The following is a 17,285-nucleotide window of genomic DNA, read 5'->3' as shown; positions in this document are numbered from 1 at the left end:
TGTGTGTTCATGATAATTAAAAATCATAGAAATTCTTATATGCACCCAATTCACCGTTGAATTGCATCTAATTGTATATGTACACATGTGCGTTTTTCTATAAAAATGCAACGAATAATATCCGCTTATTTAAAATTAAAAAATAAGCAGAAATATAGATTATGATAAAACTAAGTGTCATTTTCAATTCTCACATTTCATATTCATTTTTCTCTGTTAGTTTTTCTAAAATTATTTTTATGCATAAGCAGTATAACACACCCGGTTTATTAGATCTTAACTCTAACTATATCCGGATCCGATACATGTTCCACACCTTACTACTCCGTATTTATAATGGGTCAGTCTTCCAACTAGAGTTTCTGCATACGAAAATGCTCAAATCTGAAACCCCCTAAACGACATCAAACTGCTTACAACAAATCCAAAACCTTTATTTTTTTTTCCCATTACATTCGGATTCAATTCTAAAATATATAACTAGTGTAAAATACACAAACGTTGCTGAATATTAAAAATTCGGAGAAAGTGTAATAAATTTTCGTGAATAATTTTTCCTTAAAAGATCTCCTCCGTAAAATTTATAAAAAGAGGAGAGAGAAAGATCAACATTTTAGACAGCAGCGTGAGCGTGACTATCAAATCTTCATATTCTCTCTCTCCTTTCTCTCCCTCTTTTTTTTTATTTTTTATTTTTTATTTTTTTTTATTTTAATACAAAATACATCTTCTGTTCTTCTTTCCGTCTTCTCCAAATTCACATCTACTGAAAGAAAGAGGAGCGTTCTTCTGATTTCAAGAATCAAAGTTTTCCCAAGAAAATCGAATTCCAGAGGTAAAATCACTCAATTTCTCTCATTTACTTAACTATTTTCGATTTCTAATTTTTAATCAATTTTGCTTAATTTAACCCACTAATTGTACTACGGCCGTATGAATTATTATTATTATTGTTCGTAGATTACAGAATTTGTAATTTCGCGTCATTGACTACATACAAATACCTATTATTACATACAAGTTTGATGGAGATTCTTTGTTTTGAAACTGTGAAAAACTTTAGGTGGGTTTTTCAGAGTACATTTGACAAAAGGTTCCCTTTTATGGAAAATGGGATCTGCTTTTCACATCTCATCATACCCAAAAAAACAGAAAAAGAATTTATAATTATCACAACAGTTAAATTTTTTTTCATCTCCCCCCAGTAATCCAAATTTACCTTGTCCTTGGTTTTCAGGATTATAAACAAATAAATTAAGATTATGATTTTGGTTTGTCTTACCTCTATTTGCTGGGTTTTTATGGATTGGGGGCGAAATAATGAGGTTTTGTTGTCGTAATTATGGATTCCATATATGACTAAGGTTTGTTAAGATTGTGATTATACTCAAACCTCGATATGGGTAAGGTTTGTTGGTTAAGATAGTGATATTTTGTCCTGTAATTATGGATTCGAACCTCTGTCTATATGAGTAAGGTTTTGTTTGTTAAGATTGTGAATATATTAATATATTCAAACCTCGATATGAATAAGGTTTTGTTTGGTTAAGATTGTGAATTTATGTGGTAATTATGGATTCGGACTCGATTTAGCATTGTTAAGATTGTGATTATATTCAAACCTTGATATGAGTAAGGTTTTGTTTGTTAAGATTGTGAATTTATGTCGTAATTATGGATTCTGACTCGATTTAGCATTGTTAAGATTGTGAATTTACTACTTTTAACCTATTCCTACCTAATGAATTATGTGTTTTTTCTTTCATTTTCGGAATCTGTTTGGCAGTTTGGTGAAAGGACAATTGGAATTGGAATTGGAATTGGAATTGGAATTGGAATTGGAACTGGAATTAGAACTGGAAAAGGGGGGAAATTGATTCTAAAAATGGAAGGTGACACATTTTCAGGACTAGGAAATGGTACACAGATAGACAGTAAAGTATTGCAGACATTTCAGAAGAGTTTTGTGCAAGTTCAGAGCATATTGGATCAAAACAGATTGCTAATCAATGAGATCAACCAAAACCATGAATCAAGAATTCCTGATAATCTTTCCAGAAATGTGGGATTAATAAGGGAGCTTAACAATAACATCAGAAGAGTTGTTGATCTTTATTCTGATCTTTCTCATTCCTTAACAAGATCCATGGAAGCATCATCCGAAGGCGATTCAAGTGGCGTTCTAAAATCCGATGCCAAAGCTACCCACAAGAGAAATCGGCCCGGTTAGCTCGTTTCCTCACTCCAATTCGATTTCCAAACCGTTTGATTTTTAGATGTTTTTAATTCTTTCTCTTTGGTGGTGGGCATTGAGCTAAATGCATATATCTATATAGTATGATTATCCATGTATGTGCAATTTAAGGTAGAGGAAAATGATTTAGAGTTTTTCTGTAACTTTTTGTGTATTCAAACGGATACTTACTTCCTGATACTTACCCTCCCTAATCTCCCAATCTTTCTGATAAAAAAAAGTCAAGTTATAGTCTTTCCATGGATTTGTAACTTTTTTGTTACTCTAAATCCAGTTCAAAATCAAGCATGTTTCTGTATTCTGTAATTTCGTTTCTTGAGATTATTAGTAGTACTGATTTCTGAACTTCTGTGTTTGTGTAAACTACATACACCCTTTGTCAGGAACAATCAATAGTCACGCTGATAATGTAATTTGAACGGTATGAGAATAACTAAATCCGAATCAAGGGAAAAGGGTGTTGATTATGTTTTTCACCCTTTTGATAAAATTACCATGATCATTGATCAAGATCTTTTGAATGCCAAAATTCCCCTTTTTTTCCTTCTGTTGTTGAACATGAGTGAACTGAAACAATAGAAAAAAGTGGCAGAAATTGTTTAGAGGTTTTTCATTTGAAAAATCAAAATCCCTTTTCACTATAGCTCTTTTTGGTTGTTTGTGTTTGGAGAATTCAAGAAAATCATGCAAATACCTCTGCAAAGATGCTCTGAAAACAATTGGAGATAAAAAAAAAATACAGCTTTTTAGATAATCTTTTTTTTGGTTTACAAATCACACACCACCACAAATTCAGAATCTCAGATAAGGGGGGTGATGTATGATTAGCTTCTTTGACCCAATTTTTAAAATTTTAATTTTAATTTTTTGTTCTTTTGATTTGATGTGATTAGTAATTTGCCTTTTCCTCCTCTCACCAGTAGCATTAATTTCATGATTGAGGCTTTATTATTTTCGCCTTATTTTATTTTTTATTAGATCAAACTAGAAAAATCATAATGTATTAGATTAAAAAAAAGCAAAAAACTCATAGAATACATTTAAATCAGATTAGATCAGACTATACCAGAAAATAGAAAAAGTAGATTAGATTAGGTGAAGAAAACAAGACTTTTTAATACCGCTACTTTTTTGTTGTTGGTATCATTTGGAGTTTCACTCTTAACCATGTATAACTTTGACCATTAAAAACTACGGAGGATTCGTATAGGAAGTTGATATCTTGAATGTATAAAATGAGAATTTAACTAGACCTCGTATAAATATAAAAATAAAAAATAAAAAATAAAAAAAGTTTAAATAGCGCAAAAGTTAAAATGGTGCAAATATTATAAAACGGTCAGAAAAAGGAAATTGAATAAGGTAGTACAACAGTATAACATAGGTAGCTCAAAAGCTATGATGCACACCATAATTGTAGAAGCATTAAAATAGACAGATATGCAAACAGTGAACCCCAACAGTATGACAAAGGGGCCCAAATGAAGTTCTTTTCTAATGGGGAATTGAAACATTTTCCCATGCTTATCTACCTCTTTTCTCTACTTGTGTTCTTTTTGCTATTTATTTATTTTTTGCCAAATTTCCTTCATTTATACTCCTATATGTTTTTATGCAAGTAGATGTCCTTTTGTGTTTAGATTCAATTGATTAATGCCCAATTTTCCTCGCTCCTAGAAAAAAAAAACCTAGAAACAAAGGAATCTAGCAAGAGTTAGTGTTGGGTAGACCCTCATTTATGAGTTTTGCATTGATTGATCAACTTGGATAGATATGTAGCCAGATGCCAATAGCCTGTTATATGATGTGGGAGGCCCTAGGGCACAAGCCACAAGGGTGTCAAACTGTCAATTCGTGGAATTTGGGTCGGGTCGGGTTCATTTGGATCTAAGTTCGGGTCGAGTCTAATTCGGATCAATTTAGTTCAGTTCTGAAATGAATTTTAACGAGTTAAATTGAGTTAAGGTAGACTTTGAGTCAAGTTATTTCAGTTTCAAGTCGATTTTGAATCGGGTCATTTCAATTTAGGTTAGATATCAGGGTAAATATTAATATCAATTAATTATCGAGTCGTAATCAAATCATTCTTTATATCTTATCATTATCGATTGGCAATGGGTCATTCACTCATTCCCATCAATTATTTTTTGCAATATGATTATATAAGCGATTCGATTATTAAAAGTATTAAAATCAGTTATTAATATCGATATATAAGCGGAGATGAAGAGTACAAAATACACAAGTGATAAATTGGTTGTTAGCGTCATGGAGTAATAAACTAGTAATCATGTCACAAGTTGTATCGGACCGAGTCAACAACAGGTCGAGACAATAACATGTTAATCATTTGTGGTATTTTTCGGTCTAAGCGGCTTTAGGTTGACTTCAATTCATCTAATCTGTTACATGTTGACTTGGGGTCGGATACAAATCGATTTTTGGTCTCGGTCGAGTCCTAGTCTAGGTACCGGTCAAGCTATAGTCTAAAAATTTTCGAATCGAGACAATGCACGGGTACAGCCGTACAGATAACTAGATGGACTAGCTTAGGTCAATTGTTTACACCCTATGAGGCTGATAGGCACTATTGAATTCAAAAGGCAGTGTATATTTTAGTTGTTATCCCCATAACTTTGTACCCTCTTTCAACAATGGCTTGAAATTTCAATAGGAGATTAGGAGGGCAATGAGTCAGTGATGAGATATTGTCCTTTTTTTTTTATCCTTTTCCTTTTGAATCTATATTACATTAATGTTCATTTCTTAGTTTGATATACTAACCATATTTAATTCATGGTACCTGGTAAAAAAATCTGGTCGGACTTGAATACAAAAAAAATCATGCCTTAATCCAAAAATTTGGGCCCTTTTTTTGGGCCATATGCCCATAACGGCCTTTTTGTATCGGGTCATTCATAGGCTTTTTGTGCCCATGCTTATCTACCTCTTTCTAATGGGCCATTTTTTTGGGCCATATACCCATGACGGGCTTTTGTTGGGAGATACCGTACCTCAAACCGACCTTGTACAGATCAGTGCCATCTTTATCAACAATGTAGTAATCCATCCGTCCCGAAATGCTCAAAACGCTTTTCTTATAAGGGCGTCCCGGATTACTTGCAACATTTTTAAAAATGAAAATTTTTATTAATATTATATCAATTTCTCACTCACCCAGTGACCCACCTAATCTCTACTCCATAAAAAAATTAAATAATTCCACCACCCCCACCTCCACCCCCACCCCCCAACCCTTTTAAAAGTTTGACACACATCCCATTACCTATATTAAAATAATACTCCACTACCAACTATCATCTAATTAAATAATAAGTCAATCACAATGCATTAAACTTTGTGTCGATCAAGCCGTTTCGAGTATTTCGGGACGGAGGAAATATAACGCATTGTCAAGGCCAATGGCGAGGTTACCCTGCCAAGTCCCAACACACAATAATTTGTGGAATATCTTATTGATACCCAATCGCCTCAACCCCTTGCACAATTGCAACACCATAAACCAATATAAACAGTTCACATCTAGTCAAACCGGCTAATAGCTCCTAAACAGGACAATGTTAGAACAACTATACAATGATTTGTTTGGAATAAAAGAATAAATGATGAATGGGTGGAAGATCAGATCAAATGGGACCCATAATTAAACAAGGCAAAGACAAACTAATCATGGTTTAAACTTAGAAACATAACATGTGAAGTTGGGAATCTTACTTTCTCCACTCCATCTTGGCCTTCTGTTCCTTATGGTGTTGCCAAACACACCCTTTGCTCTTTTCTTTCTTTTTTTAACCCATTTTTATATGGAGTATTCCCACCATTTTCTTTGCTTTCATCATTCTTTGCTTCCTAGTTTCAATTTTAATCATAATGCTTTTTATTTGCCTTTTTTGTTACCCCTAAATTAACTAATTATGATTTTATGGATTAATCAAGGATATTAGTTATCATTACTAGAAGAACTATCAAAGATTTGAAAGGAGGCCATGAAAGCCTCCGAATTTCATTCAACATTATTGCTTTATGAATATTATTTTTGTGTTAGGTAAACTGAATTTCCGTGTTACCGAGTCCTTTCAATATCATTGTTAGGTTGAATAGTGGATTTAAAATTGGTCATGGATATAATAATGATGTTGATTTTGAAAACCGGTAAAAAAAAACTAAAAATGTATTTTATGTGTTTTTAATAATTTTGAGTTATTTTTTCTAACAAACAAAAAACTACGGAGTAGTAAAAAAACTAGTCTACTATCATACCATGCCATCTGACATTTCGTAGTACTTAGTACTTAACTGTGAGATAATGCCTAATAGAATTAGATAGGTGAAATGACATGTGGTTTGACCGTTAATAAACCATAAGACGATCTTTTACGAGAATACTGGTAAACTAAAAACACAAACAAATTAGGCCTTAATTTTTCGTAGACTAGTGGTGGGCCGTGCGCGTGGTGTAGTTGGGTATTTCAGTTATGGCACTGATGATGTTCTAGTGCTTATGAATATATTGAGTAAGGACTTATTTACTATGCACAAACACTTAGTTATAACATAAAGTTTACAAAATTAAGGGATTAACATTCCCTGAATCAAACCAAAGGTAGTTTGTTAGTGTTTACAAAATTATTGGGCCAACGTTCCCTAAATCAAACCACTCTAAGGTGGTTTGTTACATGATATCCAAGCTTAAGCCTTGTTTTTTTCCGTGAAGTAGAGCTAGTGACTGGAGTAATCATCTCAGGTGAGAAAGCATACTTTCCAGTAGCTACGGGCTTTGTAAATATTTTGCATAGATCATCATAAAGTGGACATCCATACGTTCTGTAAGGTGCAGCTTCAGGATGCACCTGCATAAGACCAATACAGATTCAGTTCATCAAATTCAGTTGGTAGGGTAATTTATCTCATATTGTTTCGGATTTTGGGTCGATAATTTGTATTCAAGACCCTAACTATTTGAGCTGTAACAAAAAGGGTTTCCTAATAATATTGGGAAATTTCTACTAAATTATTTAGGTCTGGTAGGTTTACTGTCAGGGGCGCAAGTTTTTCATATTTGTTGACAGCTTACAGCAGATAATAGTCTGGAAAAAGCTAGGAGAACAAGTTATGGCGTATACCTCGATGTTATCGTTCCATAGTTCATAATCCATATCCACCATTTTCCTCCGATAGTCACAGCCAAAGCTAAGGTGAGTATACAAAGGTTTCACAATGCGATATGTTTTCTTCAACACAGCTAACTTCCTCAATTTTCTTTCCGAGAAATATGATTTTTTTGTTTTTGGCGTCAAGCTCTTCAGCTGTATGACTCTTGGCAGCTTCCAATTTAGAGATCTTTGTGGAACTCTCCTCTTTCTGTTAGACCAACAATCCAGATGATTAACATTTTTCAGTGAAATTGATAAGTGTTTGGAGATTACGAAGATTGGCAACAAATTATTCCCAAGAAGACCTATGTCTGAAATTATTGTCATGAGCATTTTGTATAAAAGAAGACATGAAGCAAAAACGTTTAACTAACCAGCTTAGTTACGGTGGTCTCTGCAAGCTGTAACTCTTCTTCAAGTTTCACAACCCTTTCCTACAACGAATCACGATCATGGAGTTTTTGCATACTCCGTATGATATTCCAACTGAGAAGTCAAATCAACCTCTTTCGCTGTAGCAGATGTTTGTACATTTTTAACCTGCAAAAAAACAGAGAGTTAAGTGTGTTTTTCTTAAGACGGGCAAACTAAACCTGAATTAAGGTTCACAATTCATTGAACACCAACCTCTTCTTTCTATTGAGCCTCAGTTGCCAGACATTGCTCTTCAAGTTCCTTCAACCTTGCTTGCAGGGAAGATTCTCAGAAGTTTCAAAGTTAAGATTTTCAATCTCAGTCTTTGAAGCATCTTCTTTTCCTCTATATTCTTTTAGTTGCTCTTCTAATTTGACCACAATTGCTTGAAGTTCTTTTATTGTTTCGTGAAGCTGGCTGCAGATATCTGTAGGATAGGTAATTTATTGTTAAATCATTTTTTGTAAAAGAAATTAAAAAAAATACTTCGTATGTAATATGAAATTGTTTGAGGTACGAAGTACAAACCTCAGACTGGAGCTTTTCCTTTTCAGAAGTTAGCTCATGGCGTAACTCCTCAGCTGCCTTCTCTGACAAGAAACATTTCGCAGCAATGGCATCCTTCTCATCCAGAACATGTGACAGCTTAGCTTGGAGATCACTTTGTTCGGTCTCATCCAAAGCTAGACCCTGAATGAGTTTTATATATGCCTCAGCCAAGGCTTCGTTACGTGTCTCAACTTGACCTACTTCAAGTTGTAGTTCATCAACCATTTTCGTCTTCTCTTGTAATTTCAGAAGCATATTTTCAAATTCAAGTTTACGAGATTCAGCGATCCGCGACACCTCAAGGGTCTCTTCCTGGTATTTCTTTAGTTGGTCTTCAAGGGAGCTTAACTTGTCATTTAACTCCTTGATTTCCAACTCCCTTTGAGCTAATGCCACAACTGAAACCCGCAACTGTTCAATGTCATATTTTCTTGATTCAGCGATCCCAGAGGCTTCACGAGCTTCTTCCTGGTGTACTGTTAGTTTTCCTTCAAGAGAAGTAAGCTTTTAACGCCTAATTTTTCAGCCATGTTTTCGGTTTCAACTTTATTAGATTCAACAATCCCGGAAACCTCATGGGCCTCTTCCTGGTATTTCTTCGGCTGGTCTTCCAAGGAGCTTAACTTTTCATTTAACTTCTTGATTTCTAACTTCCTTTGAGCTAATGCCACAACTGAAACCTACAACTGGTTCACCCTTCTCTTCATCTAAAAAATTATCTAATGAAGTTTTTTCTCTGTAACTTTTTCCTCACAAACAGGGATGTTGTGCTCGTTGCCCTTCTTTCTATGGTTTGGCTAATTAAGCTTTGTAGAGCAAAGAGACCCTACACAGATCAATCAAAAGGTTTAGGAAGATAGCAACACATAATTGTGTCATAGTGAGTACTAATAACTCAACTAAAGAGCACGACATGCTTCATAGCTAAATGTGGCATTTACTTATTTCCAATACGCACTACACTGCAGTACAACGCCTGCACTGTCTGAATTCAGTTGATTGACTACTCAGTACAAAAACTCAGTTAAGAAATTATCATATTCTACGAAACAATATCAAAATCTGTTTGTCATGAAAACAAGCTAAGGTAAAGTTCAAAGTAAAATTTTCACTTACATTACTGGAGGAATTCACCAGAAATCCAGAAACAATGATGAAGAAAGGGGTAAAATTAAGCAATACAATTGAAAAACTAAACAATTACATAAACCAAAAATTTGGGGGTTTTCGGTTCTTCAGACTAGAAGAGAAGGATGTAAATTAAGGACAAAAATTTAATCCATAATCCCAGAAATTGAAAAATTCACCAAGCTTTAATTCACAAATGGAAATTATAGAACTGCTTAAGTACCTCGACATTTCCGTAATTGAAACTTAGATTGTTGCTTGAAGTGAGATGAAGTTCGAGTGAGTAAACCCATCTTAGAGCAACAAAACCCACGCCTCTTCTTCATCAACAAAACCCACGCCTCTTCTTCGTTATCTCTTTCTTCTTTTATGATCCAAGTTCAATCTCTTCTCTTTCCTCTTTTATGATCCAAGTTCAATTTCTTTTAGAGAAGGGGAAATTAAAATGTCCAGGTTCTTGGAATTAACTTGGTATTTTTCAACATTCAACTATTTGAATTTTAAAAGAACCAAATTAGCAAATAGGAGAGAGGAACACCGAACGGAAATGGGGATGTTAAGACTTTTCTGGGATGGGATGAAGAATTGAAGCTCCATTAATTAGAGGAAGATAAAGCTTGAATAAAGTGGTTGAATAATTCAGAAAGGGAAACACATGAAAAGCTCTGTTCTTCCTCTAAGGTGGGGTTAAATTTGTAAAGAGACATTAGTGTTACTGTTCATAAGGAAAGTTATTTGGCTGCCACTTTTGAAAGAGTAGAGAAGAGACATTAGTGTTACTGTTCATAAGGAAATTTATTTGGCTGCCACTTTTTAAATAGTAGAGATATACTAATTGTTCATACGAAGTATTATTCGTTACAGTGACTTGCAAGTTGCAAGGGCTAAAGCCTAAGGTGTATGCTCTAACCAATTACTCCCTCCATCCTTAAAACATTGCTCGTTCCATTTTTTGGTCAAACTTTGAACACTTTGACGATGTATTTTTGGGTCAAACTTTGAAAACTTTGACCATGGATTCTCATATTGCTCGTTGTATTTTTTGGTCATGTGGGGTTTTATTAGATTCGTTTTAAATTATTTTTTTTAGAGTATCAACTTTGTTATAATTTTATGCACGTAGAATTAGAAATGTTTGTGTTTTAAGTCATATTTAGAAACGGTGAAAAGTCAAATGAAATACTATTTTAGAGAGGCAAAGAGTAATATTCTTATATACTTCTATACTTTTAATTGTTACCCCCTTGATATAAATAAATAGTGCCTCAGCAAGTCAGCATAATGCTACTTTGTGGCTAATTCAACTATTAATTGACTGATTGTCCTAATGTTTGTAAACTCGAGTGCAACACGGCCCAATAAAAAGAAAAGCACGACGCGGCCTATACAACAAACATGCAACAGAAATTGAGGCGATAAGGCAATAGCCTTGATTAGCCGGATGGTACTAAAGATAGCTGTGGCCAGGTCGGGCCGTGCTTCGAATCCAGTTTATGGGTCGTGGCCTAAACGACCCGGCCCGTATAAAGTTCACTCTGAATCAGGTCGAGCCGAAAGTTTTAAAATAGGGTATATGGGTCCTCGTGTCGTGCCTTCTCGCGATTTTTCCAATAAATTGCCGCCCACGACCCATCACTTCGTCTACGTGTCCACATGTGCTTTTTTTCGTGCTCGTGTCGAGGAGGTCCGACCCACGACAATCTTTAGATGGTACCATGCCCCACGTGCCATTATACACGACGCCTTCAACCATCTTGACGTTCGATAAACTCAACTGGCCATGCACAATCTCATACAAGACAAGAGATTGAACACATATAAGTTTGGCGGGATTCAATCCTAAACCACTTGTTGATAGGTTAAGTAGCCCATCAATTTTATAGATTATTCAATCTAATTCTATTTATTCCATGTAAGATAATGAATTCCAACTCACATGTAAATTAGTCTTTTCAACAATATTGTCAATAATTTTCCAAATTATTCCTTTGCCCATTTACATGTACACGACTAGTATAGTAGATTAGTAGCATGTATTGTTAACGGTGGATTTTGGTAATTCGAGCCATGGTCTCTTACATAGCATTCGAGGAGGACAAATGTATAATAAAGGGGTAAATGTTTTTTTTTTTTGACAACGAAGGGGGTAAATGTTGTACCTTATATATTTGAAACAAAAATTTGTCTATTCAACAATAAATGTGACATACAAAATCACAAATGTTGTATATGCACAATCAAGATCGAGTTTTTTTGTTTGAAAACTTTATACTACGTATTTATTTACAAGGTTTTCCGATCATATAAACAAATTCAATACCCATATATGTTTAATACGGGTGTATTAATTAAGGATTTCTCTTTCATATACTTCCACGTTCTGCAAAGCTAGCAAGAATTTGGCTTTCGTTTTTATCTACATATACATTTTTATGTTCGTATTCTCTTTTTTGTCTGAATGAGTCATAAGGGCATTATAAATTAGCTAGTACTTCCTCCGTTTCAAAAAGATCTTTACACTTACTATTTGCACGGACTCCGGTGCAATATTTGACCGTTAATATATCCAATTTTGTATGGAATAAAATTATAAAAAGTTAATATTCTCAAAATAAATAACGAGACCAATCTAACAAGATTTTACATGTAACATTTTGATGTATATAATAGTGAGAATTTACAGTCAAAGTTTTCATACGTTGGACACATTTTCCAAAGCGTAAAGAACTTTCTGAAACGGGGGTAGTATAAATTATAAAATACAAATAAAAGAAGTGAGATTAGAACCTATGGCATATTGGCATATACCTCTCGATCTTTGCTCTTAGGCCAAGACCTTATTCATGACTATTAATATTTCTCCCGTTCCTTAAATATTGCACCATTTAATTTTTACACTATTCACACTAGCCTTTTGGTCCTATTTTGTGATTCATATGTAATAAAAATATTATATATGTAGATCTTGTTAGATTCGCTTGGATAAATATTTTCTAATATCATTTTTTTTGGGAGTTTTGCTAATAATTAATTAAAAATATTAAGAGTCGAATTCATTTATTGGAGAGCGTAAATCAACCATAATACAAATTAGGACAGAGGAAATATATTTAATTAAATATTTAAGTCTTAACAAATTACCAATATCTAACAAATTAGCCGATATTCTAACAGGGCAATCTAAATAAATAAATAAATAAATAAATAAATAAATAAATAAATGGACTTGTCTTGGTCTAACTTGAACTAATATTCTAAGGTGCTTCCACACGGCCCAAGGCCCACAAATAAAACTAGTTTGCAGTTTTGCACCATGTTTAGGCAACATACCTACTTTCGGGTTCGGATTATTCGGTTGGTCATTTTCGGGTACGAATTTAGAAATTCTAATTCAAGACTCATAACTTTTGAGTTTGAGTCGACCTAACGGGTTGAGGGAATTTTAAACGCATATTATATTATCATTAATTTGTATACGGTAAAAAATATATAAAAAAATACACAAATTAACAAATTTCCATACATAAGTTTGTATTTAGTCGAATTCAAACTTAAAATGACGTATAATTTAAATCAAAATCATATAACACCAAACAATAGTAACAACAACATGTTTATTATGTTTAAAATTTCTTATAATCTCACTTTTACTACAAATACAACTCTTTTTAGTCAGTCGGGTCAAGTGGGTTCGGTCTGGTTTTTAACCCATTATTTTTGGGGTTGTTCGGATTCGTAAAAAATCGTATTATGAGTTACAAAATTTAATTGAAGACCCAACATTTACGGATCGGGTCGATTTTTGGCAGGTCTATTGGGCTTGAGACTACCTTGAACTAAAATTCTATGGTTCTTTTACACAGCTAAAGGCCCACAAATAAAGCCCAAACCGATTTATACATCAAAAACCCTAATACATATATCCAGCTCCAAAAAGTCCAGTAACACAGGATCCACATATCTCCTTCAACCTCTTATATACCCCTCATCCTACCACCGTCATCTGAAATTAGGGTTTTAGATTTTCTAGGTTAAAACTTCTTTCACTCTCTCTCTTCATTTCCGCCTCTTCTCTCATTATCTCTCCTCGGAGATCTGTGCAAACATGGCGACTCAGATGAGCAAGAAGCGAAAGTTCGTTGCCGATGGTGTTTTCTACGCCGAGCTCAACGAAGTGTTCACCCGTGAACTTGCTGAAGATGGATACTCTGGTGTCGAGGTTAGGGTTACTCCTATGCGCACTGAGATCATCATCCGTGCTACCCGTACCCAAAACGTTCTTGGTAATTTCATTTCCTCATCGTCTCTCGATTTGATTTGATTTTGATTGTGGTTTTTTTTTTGCGATTTTTTGATTGGGTGTATTTGGGGGTTTTGATTAGGTGAGAAGGGAAGGAGGATTAGGGAGCTGACCTCGATTGTGCAGAAGAGGTTCAAGTTTCCTGAAAACACTGTTGAGTTGTATGCTGAGAAGGTTAACAACAGGGGTCTTTGCGCTATTGCTCAGTGTGAATCTCTCCGTTACAAGCTTCTTGGTGGGCTTGCCGTCCGAAGGTATAATTTGTTAATCTGTTGAATTATTGATAAAACTTAGTAGGAGGTTTAATTAGGTTTTGTGTTCTAATTATATGAAGTTTGATTGTTCTTTTTGCGAAGAATTATTATAAAATTTATTAAATTTGAGATCTTGTGAATAAAACTCAGTGTTGTAGCATGAAATAGGGATTTAGTATGCTCTTGAATTCTATTTTCTACATCATTGAACGCCTGATTATTTGCGTATGTCATTTTAGTTTAAGAATTTCCGTGAAGTTATGCACTTATATGCCGGACTGACTCTCATTCATCCTCCTATCCTGTATTATATGTAACTGAAATTGTTGAATTTTATTGACACAATATGTAACTGAACTTGTTGAGTTTTATTGACACTGGTTATTAATTGCTTGTACTGAGTGCTGTTTGTATTCGTTATGATGTGTGTACCACCATTTGTATTGGTGCTTCTGTACCTGCTCTGTGTCGGAAGGTGACTAGATCAGAAAACGTGCATATGATAGTTGTTTTTTGTTCATGTTAGTGAAAAAGGTGCATAGGAAAAAGGAAAGAGGTACTCAGTTTCTGTTGTTTGTTGTTTCTATGTGCTTAAGGATTGCATTGGTATGATAGTTGTATATTGTTCATGTTAGTGAATGCATATGATATAGTCACTTTTATCACTTAGTTAGTTGTCTATTGTGTTTGCATATAATTCCTGTTTTTAGTAATGTCATCTATAAAGCTGGTTGGTTATCCTGTACCAATCTTGTGTCGGAAGTTGACTAAATAAATGTTCCTCACTTTCATTCACCATCCCGAAATAGTTAATTTTCATGTGGTAATGTTAGTGAGGGCATATGATAAGCTCACTTGTAATAGTTTAATAGTTTTCTGTTGTGTGTTCCTGGTTTTTTTTAGTATAGTCATCTACAAAGCTAGTTGGTTATCCTGTACCAATCTTGTGTCGGAATTTGACTAAAGGAATGTTCCTCTCTTTCATTCATCATCCCGAAATAGTTAATTTTCATGTGGTAATGTTGGTGAGGGCATATGATATGGTCACTAGTATTTAATAGTTGTCTGTTGTGTGTTCACGGATTTTTAGTATTGTCATCTACAAAGCTAGTTGGTTATCCTGTACCAATCTTGTGTCGGAAGTTGACTAAATGAATGTTCCTCTCTTTCATTCATCATCCCTAAATAGTTAATTTTCATGTGGTAATGTTGGTGAGGGCATATGATATGGTCACTAGTAATAGTTTAATAGTTTTCTGTTGTGTGTTCCTGGTTTTTCAGTATTGTCATCTACAAAGCTAGTTGGTTATCCTGTACCAATCTTGTGTCGGAATTTGACTAAATGAATGTTCCTCTCTTTCATTCATCATCCCGAAATAGTTAATTTTCATGTGGTAATGTTAGTGAGGGCATATGATATGGTCACTAGTAATAGTTTAATAGTTTTCTGTTGTGTGTTCCTGGTTTTTTAGTATTGTCATCTACAAAGCTAGTTGGTTATCCTGTACCAATCTTGTGTCGGAATTTGACTAAATGAATGTTCCTCTCTTTCATTCATCATCCCGAAATACCTAATTTTCATGTGGTAATGTTAGTGAGGGTACATGATCATATATGTTCTGTTATTGTTTGGTGATTTTCACTGCTTTATCCGTTATGTGCCGTAGTATTTTTACACTTAACTGTATTATGTGTTCATTCTTTTCTGCTTCAAAACTATTCCTTTCTGCTTCAAAAGTGATTTGGCTGTTGCTTTTAGAGATCTACTGTCTAACTTTTGTGGTGTATGGTTTTATTTTTTCAGGGCTTGTTATGGTGTGTTGAGGTTCGTCATGGAAAGTGGTGCTAAGGGTTGTGAGGTTTGTTTTTTTTATCTTAAAGTTGACTGAAACTGGATAATTTCCTGCTATGTTGCTAGAATGACTGTATTTTGGAATGTTATTCTGTTTTTTTTATAAACAGGTTATTGTTAGTGGGAAATTGAGGGCACAACGTGCTAAATCCATGAAGTTCAAGGATGGTTACATGATTTCCTCTGGTCAGCCCGTTATTGAGTACATTGACTCAGCCATCCGACACGTCCTTCTCAGACAGGTACTCGTCATGCTTTAATTTAAAGTTTGTAATTTCTATACACTCAGTTTTATTTGTTTCTAATTCAATCATGTAATGTCTTATTTTTTGTTTCTAATTCAATCGTGTAATGTCTTATCATTTGTTTCTAATTCAATCATGTAATGTCTTATTGCAGGGAGTGCTCGGTATCAAAGTCAAGATCATGCTTGACTGGGACCCCAAGGGCAAGGTTGGACCCCAAAAGCCAATTCCCGATGTTGTTATCATCCACACCCCTAAGGATGACGATCTATACGGAAGAGTCCCCGTTATTGCACCTGAAGTTGAGCTTATAGAACCTGTTCCAGTTCCAGTTGCTGTCCCTGTCGCTTAATCGGATTCACTAGGCTAGTTTACAGACTCTCTTTTTTACTCTTTTTATGGGCTGGTTGGTTGCTGCTAGTCACCAGACTTCATATAATGTTTTATCAAGTTGACAGTGGTGTTTCTGCACGGTCTTTATTAAGTGTTCTATGAAAATTTTTGTAGTTTCCATAACTTGGTATATTTGAGTTCAGTAAAACCAGATTTTTGCAATATGTTGCTGTTAATCCCCATTTGATTTATAGGTTTTGTTTTTTTCAAATCACTTTGAGTTTTCGGATTGGCTATTTTCTTGATGGTCTTTTGTGCTGTATGTGGTCTGTTTGATTACATTTGGAGGTTTTGGATTGATTCATAGGGTTTCAAAGAGACCCAATTTCTTTTGTGATGTGTTAATAGTTGTAGTTTGTGTTGTCTACATTTTCCTATTTAAATCCCACAAGGTTGCTTTTGTAACCTTGTGATTTAATTTCTAATTTTGGGTCTTGGACACATGAAAACGTTGTCTTTTTGGAATTAAATAAAATTCAAATGATATATTGAACGAAGAAACCATTTGTCTCAGCCAATTGATATTTTGGGCAAATTATTTCCCATTTAATCTTAACTCTTTCATTATGTGGAGCGCTAAAAGCCGCTTCATATTACTCAAAACCGATATCACCCCATCGCCCGCCACTACCTCTGGCCACCGCGATAAAATGTCCAAGTTTTTTTTTGTCCGATTTTCTTTTACAAACTCGTGTTTTTAGCTTGTACCATGGTACAGGCTT

At 34.4% G+C, this 17,285-nt stretch overlaps 3 protein-coding genes across 4 annotated transcripts; 2 read left to right on the top strand and 1 right to left on the bottom strand.

Moving 5' to 3' along the window:
• The first annotated feature begins 599 nt into the window (after window positions 1-599).
• LOC110797921 (protein ELF4-LIKE 4) lies at window positions 600-2,492 on the top strand. Its single transcript, XM_022003055.2, has 2 exons — window positions 600-835; window positions 1,787-2,492. Exon 2 carries the CDS (start codon window positions 1,886-1,888, stop codon window positions 2,228-2,230), a length of 345 nt encoding a protein of 114 aa, XP_021858747.1. The 5' UTR covers window positions 600-835; window positions 1,787-1,885; the 3' UTR covers window positions 2,231-2,492.
• A 4,273-nt stretch (window positions 2,493-6,765) lies between these two features.
• LOC110797920 (uncharacterized) lies at window positions 6,766-10,301 on the bottom strand. 2 transcript variants are annotated; one of them, XR_002535966.2, is made up of 6 exons: window positions 9,743-10,301; window positions 8,371-9,217; window positions 8,056-8,269; window positions 7,803-7,968; window positions 7,399-7,636; window positions 6,766-7,125 (listed from the first exon to the last, which is right to left on the bottom strand). XR_002535966.2 is itself a non-coding variant. In XM_056836473.1 (3 exons), exons 2-3 carry the CDS (start codon window positions 8,644-8,646, stop codon window positions 8,240-8,242), a joined length of 306 nt encoding a protein of 101 aa, XP_056692451.1. In that variant the 5' UTR covers window positions 8,647-9,217; window positions 9,743-10,291; the 3' UTR covers window positions 8,053-8,239. The 2 variants fall into 2 exon arrangements, 1 of the variants encoding a protein (XP_056692451.1); XM_056836473.1 differs by lacking the exons at window positions 6,766-7,125; window positions 7,399-7,636; window positions 7,803-7,968 and having other exon boundaries at window positions 8,053-8,269; window positions 9,743-10,291.
• Window positions 10,302-13,467: 3,166 nt separating this feature from the next.
• Window positions 13,468-16,725, top strand: LOC110797919 (40S ribosomal protein S3-3-like). The gene is made up of 5 exons (XM_022003053.2): window positions 13,468-13,802; window positions 13,902-14,073; window positions 15,878-15,932; window positions 16,036-16,167; window positions 16,325-16,725. Exons 1-5 carry the CDS (start codon window positions 13,625-13,627, stop codon window positions 16,520-16,522), a joined length of 735 nt encoding a protein of 244 aa, XP_021858745.1. The 5' UTR covers window positions 13,468-13,624; the 3' UTR covers window positions 16,523-16,725.
• Window positions 16,726-17,285: the final 560 nt, after the last annotated feature.

The sequence above is a fragment of the Spinacia oleracea genome, chromosome 2 (assembly GCF_020520425.1).
Source record: "Spinacia oleracea cultivar Varoflay chromosome 2, BTI_SOV_V1, whole genome shotgun sequence".
Classification (NCBI taxonomy): Eukaryota; Viridiplantae; Streptophyta; class Magnoliopsida; order Caryophyllales; family Amaranthaceae; genus Spinacia; species Spinacia oleracea.
The sequence above is the reverse complement of the archived record's forward strand: the minus strand, read 5'-3'. Positions and strand labels throughout refer to the sequence as shown.

Bases quoted from the DNA above. Each gene is read 5' to 3' on its own strand.
- LOC110797921 (XM_022003055.2), top strand. From the start codon at position 1,886: ATGGAAGGTGACACATTTTCAGGACTAGGAAATGGTACACAGATAGAC.
- LOC110797920 (XM_056836473.1), bottom strand. From the start codon at position 8,646: ATGCTTCTGAAATTACAAGAGAAGACGAAAATGGTTGATGAACTACAA. The intron at 8,270-8,370 runs GTTTGTACTTCG...CCTATCCTACAG, and splicing joins AGGAAAAGCTCCAGTCTGAG to ATATCTGCAGCCAGCTTCAC.
- LOC110797919 (XM_022003053.2), top strand. From the start codon at position 13,625: ATGGCGACTCAGATGAGCAAGAAGCGAAAGTTCGTTGCCGATGGTGTT. The intron at 13,803-13,901 runs GTAATTTCATTT...GGTTTTGATTAG, and splicing joins CCGTACCCAAAACGTTCTTG to GTGAGAAGGGAAGGAGGATT. The intron at 14,074-15,877 runs GTATAATTTGTT...TTATTTTTTCAG, and splicing joins GGTGGGCTTGCCGTCCGAAG to GGCTTGTTATGGTGTGTTGA.